Source organism: Lonchura striata, chromosome 14 (assembly GCF_050655825.1).
Source record: "Lonchura striata isolate lonStrDom1 chromosome 14, ASM5065582v1, whole genome shotgun sequence".
Classification (NCBI taxonomy): domain Eukaryota; kingdom Metazoa; phylum Chordata; class Aves; order Passeriformes; family Estrildidae; genus Lonchura; species Lonchura striata.
In genome coordinates, this window is record NC_140716.1 from 3,579,851 (window position 1) to 3,596,503 (window position 16,653).

Here is a 16,653-nt window from a genome sequence, read left to right on the forward strand (position 1 = left end):
GCTCTTGGCTCTGCTCCCCGTGCAGAGAACAGCTTCAAGCGCATCGGCCCTCCCGTGGAGAAGCCCGTGGAGAAAATCCAGAGGATCGAGGTCATCCCCAGGCCGGTTCCTCAGAACTTCCACCAGCCCCGGATGCCCCCGTACCCCTTCGTGCACCCCCCGTTCCCCCTGCCCCCCGTGCGCCCCATGTACAACAACATCCCCCTCAACATCGGCCCCATCCCCGCTCCCTACGTGCCCCCCCTGCCCAACATGAGGGTGAACTTTGACTTTCCCCAGATCAACGTGCAGCTGGAGCACAACCTGCCTATGCACTTTGGCCCTCAGCCCCGGCACCGCTTCTGACCTGCCCCCACAGCACTTGGCAGAGTCACCACAGGGCAAAGCCACCCCATAATGTCACCCCCTCCCCACTCCAGCCCCTCTGGGGTTTAGGCAGTAGCCAGGGGACTCCGTGTCCCTGCTCTGCACCCTCTCGAGGGCTTCTCCAAACCTTTGCAATCCAACATTTCAACCTGTGCTGCGACAGGGTTTGGTGCTACGTTTCCCAGGGGTGGGATTCCCCCCTGAGCTGGGCATCCAGATGTTTTGTTTTGACAAAAAGCCTGTTCAGGCAGCTGTTGGGAGGAAAAGTAAGACTTTGTAGAACACACGGATACAGCTGCTCCTTGGGGAATTTCCAAAAAATCCTGCCTTCCTGCTGGCCAGAGCAGCAAAGTTAGTCTTGGAGGAAGGGAGGAGACACTTGGCATCTGAGTAAGCATAAGACCTTCAAGAGAGAGGTAACAGGAGGCAGCTGCCCCAGCCTCTCCTGCCTGTGGTGAGGCTCAGGGCCGGGGTTCCTGTGTTCTCCAGCATCCCTGGATCCTGCTGGCACCTCCCAGCAGAAATAAATTGTTCAAAAGCAAGTCAGTGTAGCATTTTTAGTGTTCCTCACTCTCCAAGCAGAGCAAGGGGCTGCAGCAGCTGTCCCATTGCTCAGGTCTTGCTAGGAAGCCCACAGCCACGTTTATTTGGGGGTGTTAGGAAGTGGCAGGAGATTTGGACACCCAAATCTTTGGCTGGATAAATTTGCCCCCTTTAAAGGGCTCAGTTTTTCCCTCCAAAATTGTGTGCCCTCAGCTTCTGAAATGTGGCCTTCGCTTTGCTGTTCTCATCTGGCATCCCAAATCTCCCCCAGCTTCTGGCAGCAGTGCTCAGGCAGCTGTGGAACCACCTGGAGCCAAAGCTGTGCCCTTTATTGCCAAAACTGCCTGGGAGACACCCAGATAGACGTGTGGGCAGTGATGTGTCCTGTGGTAGGAAAATTGGGAATGTTCCCTGTAGCTGCCGTGAGCTGGGAGCCTCCCATTCCCAAACCCTCACAACCCAATGGGCAGCTGGAGCCTCATGCTGCAGGAAGCTGGCTGCTTCCACAGCACCAAATAACTCATGAAAATGTGTGTGTCAGCTTAATTGGCTTTGGAAAAGTGTGTTAAAAGTTAAACCTGAGTATTGCTGGGCTTAGAAAGTGAGGGAAAAGCAAAACTTCCCTGTGAGAAGTGGAGGGTGCAGTGCTGGGCTGTGGGAGGAGGGTGGCACGAAGCCCTTTCTCCACATCCCTTGGCTGTGCTGTCTGGTACAGGCCCCATCTAGAAAAGAAAATGGCTGGAGTGGAAAAAACCCTCTTCCAGGAATGTTGGGCTGGCTTTTAGCAGCCCAGTTGTGCTGTTGTTCTCCAAATGTTTTGTTCTGGCCTTCATCCTGTTCTGTCCTGCTGGGAACTCTCTGGGTGCATTTCCCCTCTTGTCATTCCCCCCTGTATTTCAGCATCCAGGTGTTTTGTGGGTTTATTTGTTTTTTTCAGGTAAAATTCCCTGCCTCCACCTCACAGCTTCTGCCAAAGCCCCACGTGCAGCACTCCGGGACCCCGGATCCCCTCGGGTGTGCAGGGGGCTCTGGGCACGGGGTGTCAGTGGGATGCTCCTGGACAGGGGCCTGGGACAGCATTTGGGACTGTTCCCCCCAGGAAGGTCTCCCAGACTGGAGGACTTCCATGCCTTGTGGAGCTGAGTGTTTTTCCCATTGCCTTTGGGTCAAACATTCCCTGTGGAGCACTCTGGCTCCTCCGTGCCGTGGCCTCTGTAGCATTAATAACCAACTGCTGTTCCCCTGCTGCTGGAATTTTCTATTTTGGATTAGTTCATTCCTGGCAGGGGTCTGGGGGCTGCAGGGGCTTTATCACTTGCTGCTCAGCTGGGCTTTGACCAGGTTTAAATCCTGCCTTGCACCAATTCCTGCAGCAGCCAGGACCAGGAATCCTGTTGGATTTGGGGAGGGAGGGCTTTGTCACAGCAGCTGCTGAGAAAACAGAGCCAGGTCAGGAGAAGCAGTGGTGGCTTCTCTCGTGGAAAGGGAATCCTGTTTGTTTAATAGCTGAGGTTTTATGGGCTCAAGGGATGGTTTGGATGAGCCCCCAGGCCTGACAAGGCATTTGCCCTTCCTGGTGGGTGCAGGAAGGATCAGGCAGTGGAGGGGAGGCACAGCTCAGCTGCTGAACCAGTGGCCCAAACTAAGAAGGAAAGAGGATGGGCATCCAGCAAAAAATGGTGGTCCAGTCCCATCTTTTGGTGCATGTGCAGGGATGTGTGGGCATGGAGAACAGCCTTGGCAGAGGGAAGTGTGGATGTGGAGCAGAGGGGCTGGAGAAGCGTCAGCAGAGGTGGCACAGGGAGGTTGGTGGCCGTGATCCATCGGGGTCACTGCTGCCCTGGCACAGCTGGCATGGTCCTGGAGGGGCCTGGAGGATGCAGAGGGAAGGGAGGGTTCCCTGCCAAAGCCAAGGGATTATTGTGTCCAAGAGAGGATAAATCAGTGCCTGGTCTGTGATGTGCAGGTACACCATGCCCGGCACACCCAGCACTGCTGCTTTCCCTGAGGAAATACCCATTGCACCAAAAACTTGCAGCCCAAGCATGTGGCTGCTCCTCCCCTCTAACCGGGAGATCTCAAGTTGTTTCTGAATTTGTGTTGATTTATTAAAAAAAAAAAAAAAAAGAGAGAGAGAAAAAGCCCAAAACTTACTGAGCCACCCAATCCAGCCTTGACCTGGGCTCTAACTCTTGCATCCCAGTTTCCCTCCTGCCCCACAGTCTTTGGAACCACTTGTTTAAAGGTTTTAAAACAACGAGGAGGTTGCTGTGCCCAGGCTGATCCTATAACAGGTACTTCTTACAGCTAATTGCAGTGTCCCATTTACTTGCCTTAAAGGTGGAGAGAGAAACTTAGTATTTGCACTTAGCAAAATGTTGTATTAAAAGAAAAAAAGACCTGTAAAGATGTGCATGTTCTGCAACTTTGTATAACAATAGCTGAAAATAAATAGGTGGTTTATTAAAAAAAAAAAAGGAGAAAAAAAAACCAAAAAATATTTTTCTTTACATTCTGGTAGTAAACAGTTCTAATATTCTGTGTGTAAAAAGTTCCTGTATTATATTGTAATTTGAATTTTTGTAAATAAATTTGTGCACTCTGGCTTTCACCTGTGTGCTTTTCTTACAGCCTTGACCTTGTCCTCCCATCCTGCCTGTGCCAGCCTGGTGCTGGGACCATGCCAGGGAGTGGGGCCAGATCCCAGCCTGTGCCAGTAGAAGCTCCCCAGGTTGCAAAACTCCAATTGACCCTCCTGGAATAGCTTAACCTGTTCCATGTGCTCCCAAGGAAAAACTGGATGGGATAGAAAATGGTTTCCAGTCACTCCTTTCGATGGAAACCAGGATGGAGGGGGAAGGCTGGGGGGATTTCCCCTCTTGCTGGAGTGGTGGTGAATGATGGCAAATGCAGAATCCTTGAGGGGAAAGAAGGAAATGTGTGCTGGGGAGAGAGGGAAGGGGGAGAGTCCTTCCTGCAGCTCCAGAGCCCCTGCCCTGGGTGGGCACCCGCTGGCAGAGCTGCCTGCTCCCCTGGCTGGGTGTCACAGCCAGGTTTGTGCACACACAGATGTCACAGTGAGGTGAGTGTGGCCATCAGAGCTGCTCAGCATTTCCTGCACTGCCCTGATTTCTCCCTGTTCATGGTCAGGACTGCACATCCATCCTTCCTTCCTTCCTTCCTTTGGGTCACCCCCCCAGTCTGACGGTGAAGGTCCCTCTAGACAATGCTCCCTCTGGGACGTGTGCCTGGGGGAGCTGGGCAGCCTCCCATCCCAAATTTCACTTTTTCCAATCAGCTTGGCATTTTCCAAGGCAGGCAGGAGCCTGTGGGTGCCCAGCCAGGCTGTGGTGGGCAGGGAAGCTCTGGCTGCTCCCGGTGCAGGTGCTGGAGGTGCTGTTGGTTGAGGTTCAGGGCTGCTTTCAGTTGTCTTGGGAGGGCTGGGGGCACATCCTGGCTCCATTGGCAGGACGTGGGCTGGGCTTCCCTTCCCTCTTTAGTCCTGCCCTTCTCCACATCCCTGAGTAAAGGAGGCTGATTGCTGACCCCACCCAACCACGCACCCAAATCCCCCATCCCAGTGCTCTTCCCTCCCATCTGGGCCATCCTGTGGAGGTGAAACACCCGAATCAAGAGGAAAAGCTCTGTGGGGGCACAGCTTTGCTCCTGGCTGTGAGGGCAGCAGAGCTGGCTTGCAGATCAGCTGGTCCTGACCCATCCATGGGTCACCCATCCCCAGTGCCCCTGGGCTCGGTGGCTTCAGGCTGCTCTGAGCATCTCCAGAGGTGACCCAGCCTCCAGCTGGCTTTGGCTTTGCACCTCTTTGGAGCCTCTTAATCACCCTTCCCTTCCCACCATCTCCTCTAGAACTCTCTAGAACCAGCTCAACTTTTGTCACACAAAGGCTCCAAAACCCCAAATCTCCACACTCAGCCTCTTGCCTCATTAAAAGGCCATTGCGGCCCCAACAGACCACGCACCAGGTTGAATCCGAATGCAGGTTTTATTTTTTAATTCATCTTTCTCCATTTGAAGCTATTTTTTTTTTAAGTTATACAAATGGCACTTACAAAAAAATAATAATAATTAAAAAAAAACCAAACAAACCCAAAACTTAAATTTTCAGAGTGAGATGTTTTCAGAGAGTCACGACACCCGATAAGAGGAAACAGGAGAGATGTTTGACCTAGTGTCACACGGGAGAAGCCGGAGCAGGAATTACATGGGTGGGAGCGTGACGGGATGGGGAGGAGGCGACACGGGGAGGGGATGGAGGCCAGCGAGAGTGTGTGTGTCAAGTCACAGGGTCACACAGGGCTTCGAGACACTCGGTCCTTCGAGGGCAGCGTGGTCCCTGGGGGCACGCGTGGTGCCGGGGGCGCGGGCAGCCCCTGGATGCGAGCGGAGCCCCGGCCGGGATCCCTGTGCCCGCGAGGGACCCGGCCCAGAGGTGTCCCCCTGCCTGGGGACAGCCACTCGCTCTCCCAGCTGAATGTAGCACCAAGCTCCTGCGGAGGGGAGTCCCTCCTCATGGCTTTAAGGCTGACGAGCCCCTGCCTGGCCTCCGGCAGTAGGGACCGGCCCTGGTTTGGCACGGCAGCGATGCCGAGAGCACCCTTGGCGTGGGTGGGACCAGCGCTCCCCCTCTCCAGAGGGGGCCCACGCGGGAAAAGGCTCCTTGGTGTGTTTGTAGGGAGCAGATACCGGCCCTGGGAAGGCCCCAAAGGATAAAGTGCCTTTCAACACCCTAAGGAACACGCAGCATCACCCGTTACAGACAGCGTTAAACTCTAATGCAGACCTAGTACAGACAACAGCTGGTCACACAGTGCCATGGAGAGCATATATAAATAGAGACTAACAAAAATACTGTTTTGGTCTTTTTTTTCTTTTTTCCTTTTCCAGTAGGGTTGCGATTCATGAGAGCCCAGCCCAGGTGCCCTGGGGGTGGTGGGAACCAGGAGCTGCTCCCTCGGGGTGCCCGCGGGAGCGGGCGCTTCCTAATTCAGCATCATTGTTCAGTGATTCGCTTCACTGTTCCAGTATTTTACGAGAGAGAAAAAAAACATCAAAGGTACTGAGCAAATATCACTGTGCAAAGTTTGCTAAGGAACTTTTCTATTCTGTAAACCAAAATCTGCAGTTTATGCTTCCAGCCACTGCCCCAGGAAGATCACGTCGGCCAGCCCGGCTCCTGCCGGGACCAAAGCCCACTGGAGGTGGGCTGGATGAAGCCCCCACCCTGGCACGAGCTGGCTGTGTCCCCCCACGCCCTCCCCTCCAGGCACAGCAGCAGGACCAGCCTCGGGGCAGGCTGGACCCACCATCAGGGTCTGGGATGCTCCTTCAGAGCCAGAAGCACAGGGAGGGGTGGAGGGACAGGAGGAGCACGTGGCTCCATGAGATGAAAGGCTGAGGCTTTCCACACAGGATCACCCTAAAGAATCATTTCCAGGTGTCTGGGGAGGGGCAGTGTGCTGGCCCTTCCACAGGGATGCTGTGATATGCAAGGTCACCTCTTGCAGCTCAGCTGGGGATGAACCTGCCCCACAGTCCAGGAGGGGAGAGAAGCTGCTGGGAGCAGCCAGCTGAGCCAGCTGAGCCCAGCACCATCGCTCCACCCCTGACTGGAGCGGGGCAGGACAGGACAGATGCTCCAGGGGACACTGGCAGCACAGTCTGAGGCTGTGCCAGTGCTGATATGGCAGAAGCGAGCACAGAGGTGATCTTATTCCCTTTTTTTAATTGAGGAGAGGAACATAAACTACCTAAGGTGATGCTCAGGGCCAGGAGGGGGGTACGGCTATTTCCAAGCCCAGCAAACCTGGAGGGAGGCAGGGATGGGGGGATAGAGACAGACCCCTCTACAAAGCTATAGGCAGGCAGCCCCACCACTTTTCCAGTTCTTACAGGGATTTACGGAGACCCACCTCCCACATAACGCACCAACTCTATGGCAGGAGGGAAGGGCAAGCCAGTCTGAAAATCCTGTTACAGAGAGGAGAAACAGAACCCAAAGGAAAAGAGGACAGGAAGGGAAAGAGAAGTTGGCAACAGGAGGTACCCTAAAGTGCATTAATATTCCCAGAGGGTGGAGGCGTCGATGGTGTCGGCCGATGCCTTGAGCACCCCGGCGTGGTCGCCCTTCAGGTATTTGCCATTGATTTTGATGGCCACTTTGTTATAGTCGCAGAACTCAAAAAAGAAGTCCACGGGGGTGTCGCTGCTGCTGGTGACGGACGACTCGTTCCCCACCATCCAGTACTTCCCAGTGGTATCTGCAGGAGAGGGGACACGGCGGCCTCATGAGCCACCACGGGGACCCCGAAGGCCAATGCCACCCCCCAAGCCTGCAGCTGCCCCGGGGACTCACCCTTGATGTTGTAGGCGCCGTCGTTGAACTCCAGCTGGAAGACGTCGTAGGACGAGCGGTTGGAGTCCAGGGTGCCGGTGACCTTGCGGCAGCCGATGAAGCCGTGCTCGCCGCGCAGCACGATGATGGGCCGGTTGATCAGCTTCATCACGAAGTGCTCCGTGTCGCCTGCGCCGAGGGGACAGGGCTGTGAGAGCAGCCAGGGGCGCACAGAGCCACACCCCGAAGCCGCAGCAGCGGTGAGGAGCAAAGAACATGCCCTCATCCATTTCTCACCCACCCCACCACAACAGCCGCTAAAAGAACTTATTGCCTGAGCATCACTTGGAAGAAGAGACTGGCTCTGGAGGGATTTCTTTCACCCCCTGCTGCCCCGGTGTGGGGTCCCCAAGTGTCCCCTACCTGCTGTCTCCATGGAGGCTGCCAGCTGCCCGTTCTTCTTTGCTGTCACGTACTTGCCGTTGGCAGCCTTCAGGGTGATGCGTTTGTCACACCACTCGATGTCGAAGTAGCAGCTCGCGTTCCTGTGGGGCAGAGAGGACAATCAGGGGGGTGTGACGGAGGGGGACCCTGCCACTGCCACCCTGCTGGCTTGGAAAGGGCCACGGCTGGATCAGGAGAGCCTGATTCGATCTGTTTCTGCAGGATGAGCTGCGCTGTGGTGGCCATCCCGCTGGGAAGCCCTCGCCCCGGGGGCAGGAGGCAGGCAGGCAGCCAAAGCCGCTTCTGGGGTTTCTGCCTGGCTCTCAGGGTTGAACTGCAGGGCAAACATTTCGACAGCCCCAGCCAGCCAGGAGGGATTATGTGGCCCCAGGGACTTCCAGAGCATCGTGGGCGGCAAGCCCCGACCCATCCCTGGCTTTCCCAAATTGCACTGCCTCTGCTGGGAAGCGTTTGGGATGAGCACCCAAGCTGGAAAGTCCCCCTTGAATTCCCCTGGGAGATGCAGAGGGTGCTCTGCAGCCCAGGCACCGCCCTGAGCTGCCGGGGACTCACTTGGTGGAGGCGGTGGACTGGATGCCCCCGTTGGAGGTGAGGGTCCAGTACTTCCCGGTGTAGGTCCGGAAGGCGCATTTCTTGGTGTCCTTGTTGATCTCCAGCTGGTAGGTCTCCTGGTCACCCTCCTCATCCTGGTTGGCCGAAAGGTCCATCCCTAGAGACCAGAGATGGAGTTGGGGGGTGGGATCACAACCCCCCTCCAGCAGGTCCAGGTGGAGGGCAGCCCAGGAAACCCAACTCAGAGGGGCTCCTGCTTCCTGGGTGGCTTTGGTGGCTCCCAAATCCCTCACACAGACCTCCCCTCTGGCATTTGGGGTTCAAATCCAGGTTTTCATTTGGTTATTTGATGTTAAGGTCTTAACCGAGGGGTGGACAACCATGAGCTTCCACTCCTGACCCAGCAGCTCCATCACAATGAAGCAAAGACCGACGTAGATGTTTTATAGGGAAAAGGGCTGCAGTTTTTCCCAAAGGTGACAGCCAGGTTACTCAGCCCATTGGCAGAGGCCACTGCAGCACCCATGAATCCCAGCTCGTGGCATGTTTAAGGACCATGACAACATTTTTCATCCACAATTGTCACATCCCACTGGAGCACTGAGGTGTGCAGGGACAGGAGGCTCAGGAAAGCCCTAAGGCAGCCAAACCTTTCCCTGACTCTCCAAAATCATCAGCACCAGCCTGTCTCCCAGCTCTGCAGCCAGGATGGCCCATCCCTGTGCCCAAGGGCCTGAGACAGCTTTTCCATGCAGAGGTGGATGCAGCAGGTCCTGAGGCCACCACCAGCCACGTGTGCATCCTCTGAGCCTGAGCAAACCTGCTTAGTCAGGGCTAGCAGGGCCAAAACTGCTCCAGAGCTCTCCAGCTTGGTGGATTTCAGCCTAAAAACACTTTGGGGTTGTGAGCCACAAGCTGTAGCCAAAGCCAGTGGCCGAGCTCTGTGCTGGGCTCTGGGAGGGAGCTGGGGTGCAGAGCTCAGCCCCACTGCTGAGCTGGGTGAAATGGAGTTGAGTGGAACTGGGTGAATTCTGCAGAGACAAACACACCTGCATCCCTCCCTGCCGCACAAAGGGGTGCAAAGGGTTCAAGCCCACGTTCTGTCTAGCTCTGGTCCTCTTGCTGAAGAGGACATGGAGGTGCTGGAGCATGTCCAGAGAAGGGAAATGGAGCTGGGGAAGGAGCACAAGTCTGATGAGGAGCAGCTGAGGGAGCTGGCCACGCGTCCAGCCCCTCACACCTCCCAGTTTCTGGGCTGCTGGGATGTCCAGCGCTGCACACAGTCACTGGAAGGGCTCCAGGCACTGCAGTCTTGGTGGCCCCAGTGCTCTGGGAGGCCACCAGGAGGTCCCAGCAGCTGCACCCAGCTGTCCTGCAGCTCCCTGGGGCTCCACATCACCTGCCCGTGTCTCCAACCAGGCCCCATCCCAACGCCCAGGAGCAGCCCCTGCTTTGCATATCTACCACCCACCTTTCCCACAAAGATCAGGCTTTGTTCCCCAAGGGATCAGGTTTTGAAGGCTTCACTTTTTTGGCCATAATCTATCTTATCTCCCACATCCCAACTGGCCTAGAGCTTCCACCTGCTCACAGCACCCCTGTCTCACCGGGCACCTCCAGCACCTTTTGCAGCTCCCATCCCTGGAAGTGTTCAGTGTCAGGGTGGATGGGGCTTGGAACAGCTCAGTCTAGTGGAAGGTGTCCCTCCAACCCAACCATTCTGTGATTCCACAGCTCTCCTGATGGACAGGCAGCCACCCTGGCACTTCCTGGGTATTTGGGCAAGGCGGGGGGCAGTGGGTGCTGGTGGCCACCAGCCCAGCCCCAGTGGCCACGTCCTCGGCTCCCAGAGCCGCCTCCCAGCACCGCGGGGGCTGAGCCGGCGGCTGCGGGAACATTTGGTTTTGATTTTGCATCCCGGAGTCAGGCAGCTCCAGCCCCAATCCAGAGCTGTAAAACGGAGAGAGGGGCTCTGCAGGGGCTCACGGAGAGCTTTGGCTGCGGGGAGGCGACCCTGGGGCACACAGCCCACCCCTCGAGGCTGGCAGCACCCCCAAACCTGGGAGAGCTGTGGGTCCCCGTGGTTTGCGGGGCAGGAGTGGGAGTGGCGCTTCCCTCGCTGGCTTTTCTGGGAAGAACTCGCTGACCTGCAGGGACGGGGCTGGGCAGAGCCGGGGGATGCTGCTGTGTGCCACAGAGCAGGACTGGACGGGCTGGGGACAGGACAGGGAGCGCCAGGACCCTCCAGACGCTGCTGCATCCCCCCAGAGCCCCCCGGCATGGAGCACAGGGCACGCACCCCTCTCTGCCAGCCCATTTTCCACACTGCAGGAGCTTTGGGAGCTTTGGGAGCTTTGGGAGCTTTGGCTTTCGCCACTGCCTGGAAGGAGCCGGCAGCAGGGGGGTCTCTCCCCCACCGCCCCCTCCCCAAAAGCAGCAGGGTTGGGTTACAGCGACTCAGCGCAGAGGAATGCGGCTGGGGCAGGGGACGGCTGCGGGAAGCACCACGGGCTGCCCGGGACCCTCCGATGTCCCCGTGGGGAGGACAGGCTGTCCCCGCAGCCACCCCCCTGCTGTGGCAGCCCGGAGCCGCTCCCACTGCAATCACGGATTAATTAACGCTCTTGGTAAATTTACAGTCTGGAGCTGCTCCTCCTGACCTTGACGAAGCTGCTAATTACAGCTGAAGGCTGGAGGGGGACGAGCACTTTGGGAGGGGGGTGCAGGTACTCCTGCACACCCCAAAATTCCTGGTGTGCGATGTCCTGAGGCTCTGTGTGCAGCAGGGATCCTGGGCAGAATGCAGAGCTTGGGAAGGCTGAGGCTCCTTGTCACCCCGAGGTTTCCTAAAGCTGAGCCCCTGGGTTTGGGGTGCTCAGAGAGCAGGAAAGGGCTCCCCAAGTCCTCAGCTGCCAAAGCTTCCAGGCTCGTGGGTTTGCAGGATTGATGCTGGAGCCCTCACTGCTCTCCAGCCAGGACTGTGGATGTACCAGGAGGATCCCAGAGCAGGGCCACACCTCCCTGTACCTCCTACAAAGCCGGGCTTCTCTCTCGAAAGGAGCAGAATTTCTCGGAGCTCTGTTGACCTCCACAGCACGGGGAACTGCAGACGCAGCGTGGGGGCATTCGGGGCAGCAGAAAAGTTTCCTTCTGCACTGAGCTCGCACAGACTCACACAGAATGTCTCCCGTGAGCCAAGCTGGGATGTTCCTGAGAGCCAGCGGGATGAGCTCCATGGGGAGGAGCACCTTTCCCATCGTCCAACTCTTTTTTTCAGCTATAACCTCAGGGTTACAGCTGCAAACACCCAGCCTAGACTGCCTGGATCGCTGCACAGCCCATGGCAGCACCCTGCAGAGCCCCCAGGCCCTCGGGGCAGGATTTCAGGATTTCAGGGTGGGACTGGGATGCTGCACCCAGCGCTGCCAGCACAGGTCGGGTCTGGGCTCCCTGTGGGCTCTGGCACCTGCACCCAGCACTGCACCCACACAGGGCTCAGAGGCTGCTCCTGCCCCCTCCCTGCCCTTCAGCTGCGCTTACACTGCACCCCTGCAGAAATCCAAACAGGTTTTTGTCTAAATCCAACAGCCTGGAGCACGGGGAACCGGCAGCTCCTCTGCTGAGGATGCAGCTCTGCAAAGGGGTCACGGGTAGGGGTGAAACATGAATTTCCTGAAAAACCCACCCCTCCTTCCCTGTGGATTTCCTGTGGCTTTGTGGTATCCCCCAAGTGTCAACAGGCCACTTGGCATCTCCAGATGAAAATCTACATCCAAGCCTGCGTGCCCCCTGCCCTGGAGCCGCATCTTCCTGCCTTGCCGTGGCACGGAGATGAACTGGAGGGGGGAAAATCCGGCTCAGCCCATACCGGGAGGGCTCCTGGCCCCAGGGCAGAGCTCCCCACTGCCAACACCGCACGTCCAGGCTCGCTCCTGGAATTCCTCACTCCCCAGCCAGCCCACTCCCCTCTCCCCCACGGGTGGGGGGCTGGCAGGGGACCAGCGGGGAGGACGCCAGCGCTCTGCCCCCGGGACCCTGGCGCCCACAAAGCCCCTTTGTTGCCGCAGCCGGGCTAGAAAGGAGCCATTGAGCGGGGAGGAGAGGAGGCTGCTGGCTGCTGGCAGCGCCCGGCTCCGCTCGCTTTGAGGTGCACCCGGGAGATGGGAACGCTCAGGGAACCCGGGGATCCTGTCCCGCTGCGGCTGGAGGCAGGAGAGGGGTACCAGGGGTACCCCCAGCGCCTGTCCCGAGCAGGGGCAGGGCTGGCACCCATCCCTTGCTGGCCCCGGGCTGTCTGTGTCGTGCTCCCCGGTGTTCAGGGGATGCTGGCACCGGCCGGCCCCGGGACAGGGAGGAGACGCCAAGCCAGGAGCTGACTTGGCACTGGTGGGACAACACTGTTCCAAAGCTGGATCCCGGCCCAGGGAACCACAGAAGAACCCCGTGGACCCATCCCTGCTCCTCCCATGGGGCAGAGGGGGGGCAGCCACTGCCATCCCTGCTCTCTCCTTGACTCCACACAGGAACACAGCGAGGCTGTGCCGAGCTACCGTCACTCCCGGCCCGCATCCCACATCCCCCATTCCCAGTGGCCATGGGAGCATCTGCCAGCAGCACGGAGCTTATCAGCTCGGCGGGGGAAAGGGCTGTCTGGGAACGGCTTCCTCCGACGGCTGTTCCTGCTGCCTTCTTGGTAACCTCTGGGACACGGCGCTTTCGCACTGGGAGGAGGATGAGCCCCAGAAAGCGGCGGCTCCCAGCCTTTCACTGCCATCGGGAAGGATAAACCGGGTGGAAAGGGCTTCTCCAGCCAAAACGGACTCGAGAGAGGATGTGCAGCCCCAGCGCGGCCCTTCCCGCTGTATTTTGCTTGGAAAGGGGCCGGGCACAGCCCAGAGCCCTCTGTTGCTGGGGAGATTTGTTCCCCCCCTTCCCGCTCCCCCATCCCTTCCGAGCCAGACAAAGCCGGAGGGTCGGCCAGCAGCATTCCCACCCTCTCCATGGGGTCTCCCGCCACCGCGGGGTCCCCCCACCACCGCTCCGTCCCTCGCATCTCCCCCCACATCTGGTTTTCCCATCTCTGGTGACAAAGAGCTGCAGCAGCCCTTCCCCCACGGCGCTGCGGCAGCCTCCCGCCATCGCCATCCTCTCCTCCTCTTCCCCAAATCCCCGTGCCGGGGAAAACAATCCTCGCTGCCCATCTTGGCAGATTTTATTCTTATTTTTTAATGGGTTACTTTGCAGGATTTGCCCTCGGACATGAGGAAAAGCATGGAGCTCCCCGCACGGAGCTGCCCAGGCACGGATCAGGGTTAGGCAGCAACCTTGAAATACAACAAATACACACACACACACAAAAAAAAAATTCCCCGCTGTTCCTGCAGGCTTTGCTGCATGCTCGCACCCATCCCACACCCGGCGTGCGCCGGCCTGACCTGGCGCGCCGGCGATGAGCCCCGGGGCACCCAGGGCGCACACCGGGGACCCCCGGCACCCCAGAGCCGGGACCCCCGGCACCCCAGAGCGGGGACCCCCGGCACCCCAGAGCCGGCACCCCCGGCACCCCAGAGCCGGCACCCCCGGCACCCCAGAGCCGGGACCCCCGGCACCCCAGAGCCGGGACCCCCGGCCTTCCAGCACGGAGCCCCGGCGGCGGGGCTGGGATGCTCGGTGGGCACCCGCGGGCGGCCCCGAATGTGAGGGATCCCCGAGGTGGTGGCACCCGAGGCGGGTGGCACCGTGGCCCCTCCGGCGAGCGGAGGGGACGGGGACGGTGCAGCGGGTGCGGAGGGACGGCGGCCTTTGTGCGGGGGATGCAGGATGCGGGAGTTTTGGCAAAGCCCTTTATGTAACGCTGCTTGCCAGCCCCCCACCCGTGGGAAGTCCACGGGGGCAACCAGAGCCCCCGGCGGGACCCGCAGCCCCCCTGCTCCGCTGGGCAAATGGCTCAGCCGCGCTCGGGCCAGGGGGAGATCGGTGGAGGCTTTGTTGGGCGAACAATGAGCTCCGAAGGAAGGAAGGCGAGGGATACAGCCCTGCCTCCTTCACGGCGAGGGAAGACTCCATCCACACCCTCCCAGCCCCCCTCCCTGTCCATCCCTGCACCCCAAGGCAGGCCCCTCGCCACCCCTGCTCCCCCCGGGCGCCCTGCAGAGGCGATGGTGCGGGAATGGGGGTGCCGGAGGGACGGGGGGCCCCAGGCAGGCGATGCTGAAGGGATGAGGGAGGGGGAAGGGGAAGGGATGTGGGAGGGATGCGGGGGGATCGTGATGGGGTTTGGGGGGGGAGACCGCGGGCAGCCATGCTGAGGGGTGCAGGGGGTGCCCGGGGGAGATGGAGGTTTCAGAGGAGGGGTGCGAGAAGGGGTTTGAGCAGGGGGAAGACGCCACTACGGAGGCAGAGGGATGCAGGGGGGGCACTCTGGGGGGTGGCTGCTGAGGAAGGCAGCGGATGTTGGGGGCTGGGGGCAGTGCTGCGGGGGGCACTCCGAGGTGGCGATTTTGAGGTGATGGAGGGGAAAGTGATGCCGGAGGGATGCAAGGGGTTGCTCGGGGCGGCCGGTGCCCGATGGATGCAGATGCCGGAGGGAGCCGGGGGGCTGCTCGGGGCAGGCGATTCCCGAGGGATGCAGGAGCGCACTCCGAGGCGGCTACAGCCCTGCGACTCGGGGCAGCCGAGGCGTCCCGTTCCCCCCACCCGCAGCCGCCATCCCCTCGTACCTTGCCGGGCGGAGACATTCCTATCGTTGCCGGCTCGCAGCACGACCTGCGGGCAGCTCTGCTCCAGGGCGAAGAGCTCGTCCTTGCCCACCTTGGCGCTCTTGCCCGCCTTGAGGGTGCCGCTGGGCCCCGAGGGGGCCAGGTAGCGGCCCTCCCCGTCCCGAAAGGCCACCTTTCCGCAGCGGAATTCCAGCGTGAAGGCGGTGCCGGGCTCGGCGGCGGGGACCAGGCGGCCGTCGCTGCGGAGCAGGCGGTGGTCGCAGCTCTGCAGGCTGTAGCGCTGCTCCACGAACAGGAGGGTGATGAGCGCGTCCACGCCCCAGGGCACGTCGCGGTCCACGGCCAGCTCGTCGCGGCGGGGCCCCAGGTGCGCGTAGCGCTTGCGGGCCAGGCTGTAGAGGTTGGCCTGGGGGTGCATGGCCAGGTGGACGCTCCACTTCTCGGCGGCAGAGACGGCGGGGGCGAAGCAGGAGAGGCGGTCCTCGGTGCCGCCGAAGAAGCGGCGGTGGGGCTCGGACTGCAGCGACCACCGCCCGTCGCCGTGGGCCAGCACCAGGAACCGGCAGTCGGGGCCCGGCTCCTCGCTGTCGCAGCTCACCCGCCCGTCCTTGTCGGCCGCCAGGTACCGGCCCAGGTGGCTCTTGAGCAGAACGGCGCTGGAGTCCTCCCCGTCCTGCTCCAGCGTCCAGATCTGCTTCTTCTTCATGCTGGCGGCCGAGGCGTTCACCTTGAACCCGAACGCCTCCGCCGTCAGGTACCGGTTGCTGCAGTTGATCAGCCCGAACTGGATCTGCACCGGCTCCGCCGTCCCGTTCGCCGTCATCCTGCCCGACCGACACCGAGCGACCGACACCGAGCGAACGACACCGAGAGCCGCCGCCGCGCCCGCCCCGCCGCCGCCGCCCTTATAGCGGCGCGGCCGCGGCGCCGCCCCCCGCCCGCCGGGGCCGCCCCGCCGCGACCCCCGCCCGGCCCCGCACCGCCCGGGGCCCGGGGCAGGGCAGGACCCCGCCGCAGCCCCCTCCAGCCGCAGGGCAGCGTCCCCGCCCCGCTCCTGCGGGACTCCCTGCATGCAGAGACCCTTCCCTGCGGGGCAAAAGCCCCCATGGATTGCAGGAGCCTCCCACGGTGGAGGACCCCCGGTGTTTGACGGGATCCTTCCATGCATTTTAGGAGCCTCGCTGAGTTGTGGGACACCCACCCCATGGTAAGAGCCCTCCCTGCATTTCAGGAGCCCCACACAATGCAAGTCCTCAGTTCATGGCAAGACTGCTCCAAGCACAGCAAGACCCCCCCCTTGAAATGTAAGGCCTCCCCATAAACTGGAAGACCCCAAGACCTTTCTCTTCATTTCAGGAGCATCCATGAATTGCAGGACCTTCTCCTCCAGCACGAGTTCAGCATGGAAAGGCCCCTCCAGGAAGGAACCTGTCAAATTGAAGGACCCCAAACACACACAGCACTGTAAAACAAGACCCCTCCTTGAATTGCAGGGTCCTACACATTGCAAGACCCCCTAAGCACTGCAGGACCCTCCCCATTATGAGAACACCCCTTGCACTGCACTACACCAACGTGAACTGCAAGTCTCTCTCCTGCACTGCAAAATCCCTTTGATTACACATTCCCATCCCACTCCAAGACATTGTGAGTCCC

At 59.9% G+C, this 16,653-nt stretch overlaps 2 protein-coding genes across 4 annotated transcripts in view; one reads left to right on the forward strand and one right to left on the reverse strand.

The window, feature by feature from the left end:
* RNF216 (ring finger protein 216) overlaps positions 1 to 3,520 on the forward strand; it is a 76,812-nt gene extending 73,292 nt beyond the window's left edge. For all 3 annotated transcript variants that reach the window (XM_021549583.3, XM_021549576.3, XM_085592142.1), the window contains one exon: positions 26 to 3,520. In XM_021549583.3, the coding sequence (XP_021405258.2) occupies positions 26 to 345 (320 nt within the window). In that variant the 3' untranslated portion in view covers positions 346 to 3,520. The remainder of the gene's footprint in view (positions 1 to 25) is intronic.
* A 1,378-nt stretch (positions 3,521 to 4,898) lies between these two features.
* FSCN1 (fascin actin-bundling protein 1) lies at positions 4,899 to 15,880 on the reverse strand. The gene is made up of 5 exons (XM_021549565.3): positions 14,998 to 15,880; positions 8,279 to 8,435; positions 7,685 to 7,806; positions 7,283 to 7,450; positions 4,899 to 7,187 (listed from the first exon to the last, which is right to left on the reverse strand). Exons 1-5 carry the CDS (start codon positions 15,818 to 15,820, stop codon positions 6,985 to 6,987), a joined length of 1,473 nt encoding a protein of 490 aa, XP_021405240.2. The 5' UTR covers positions 15,821 to 15,880; the 3' UTR covers positions 4,899 to 6,984.
* Positions 15,881 to 16,653: the final 773 nt, after the last annotated feature.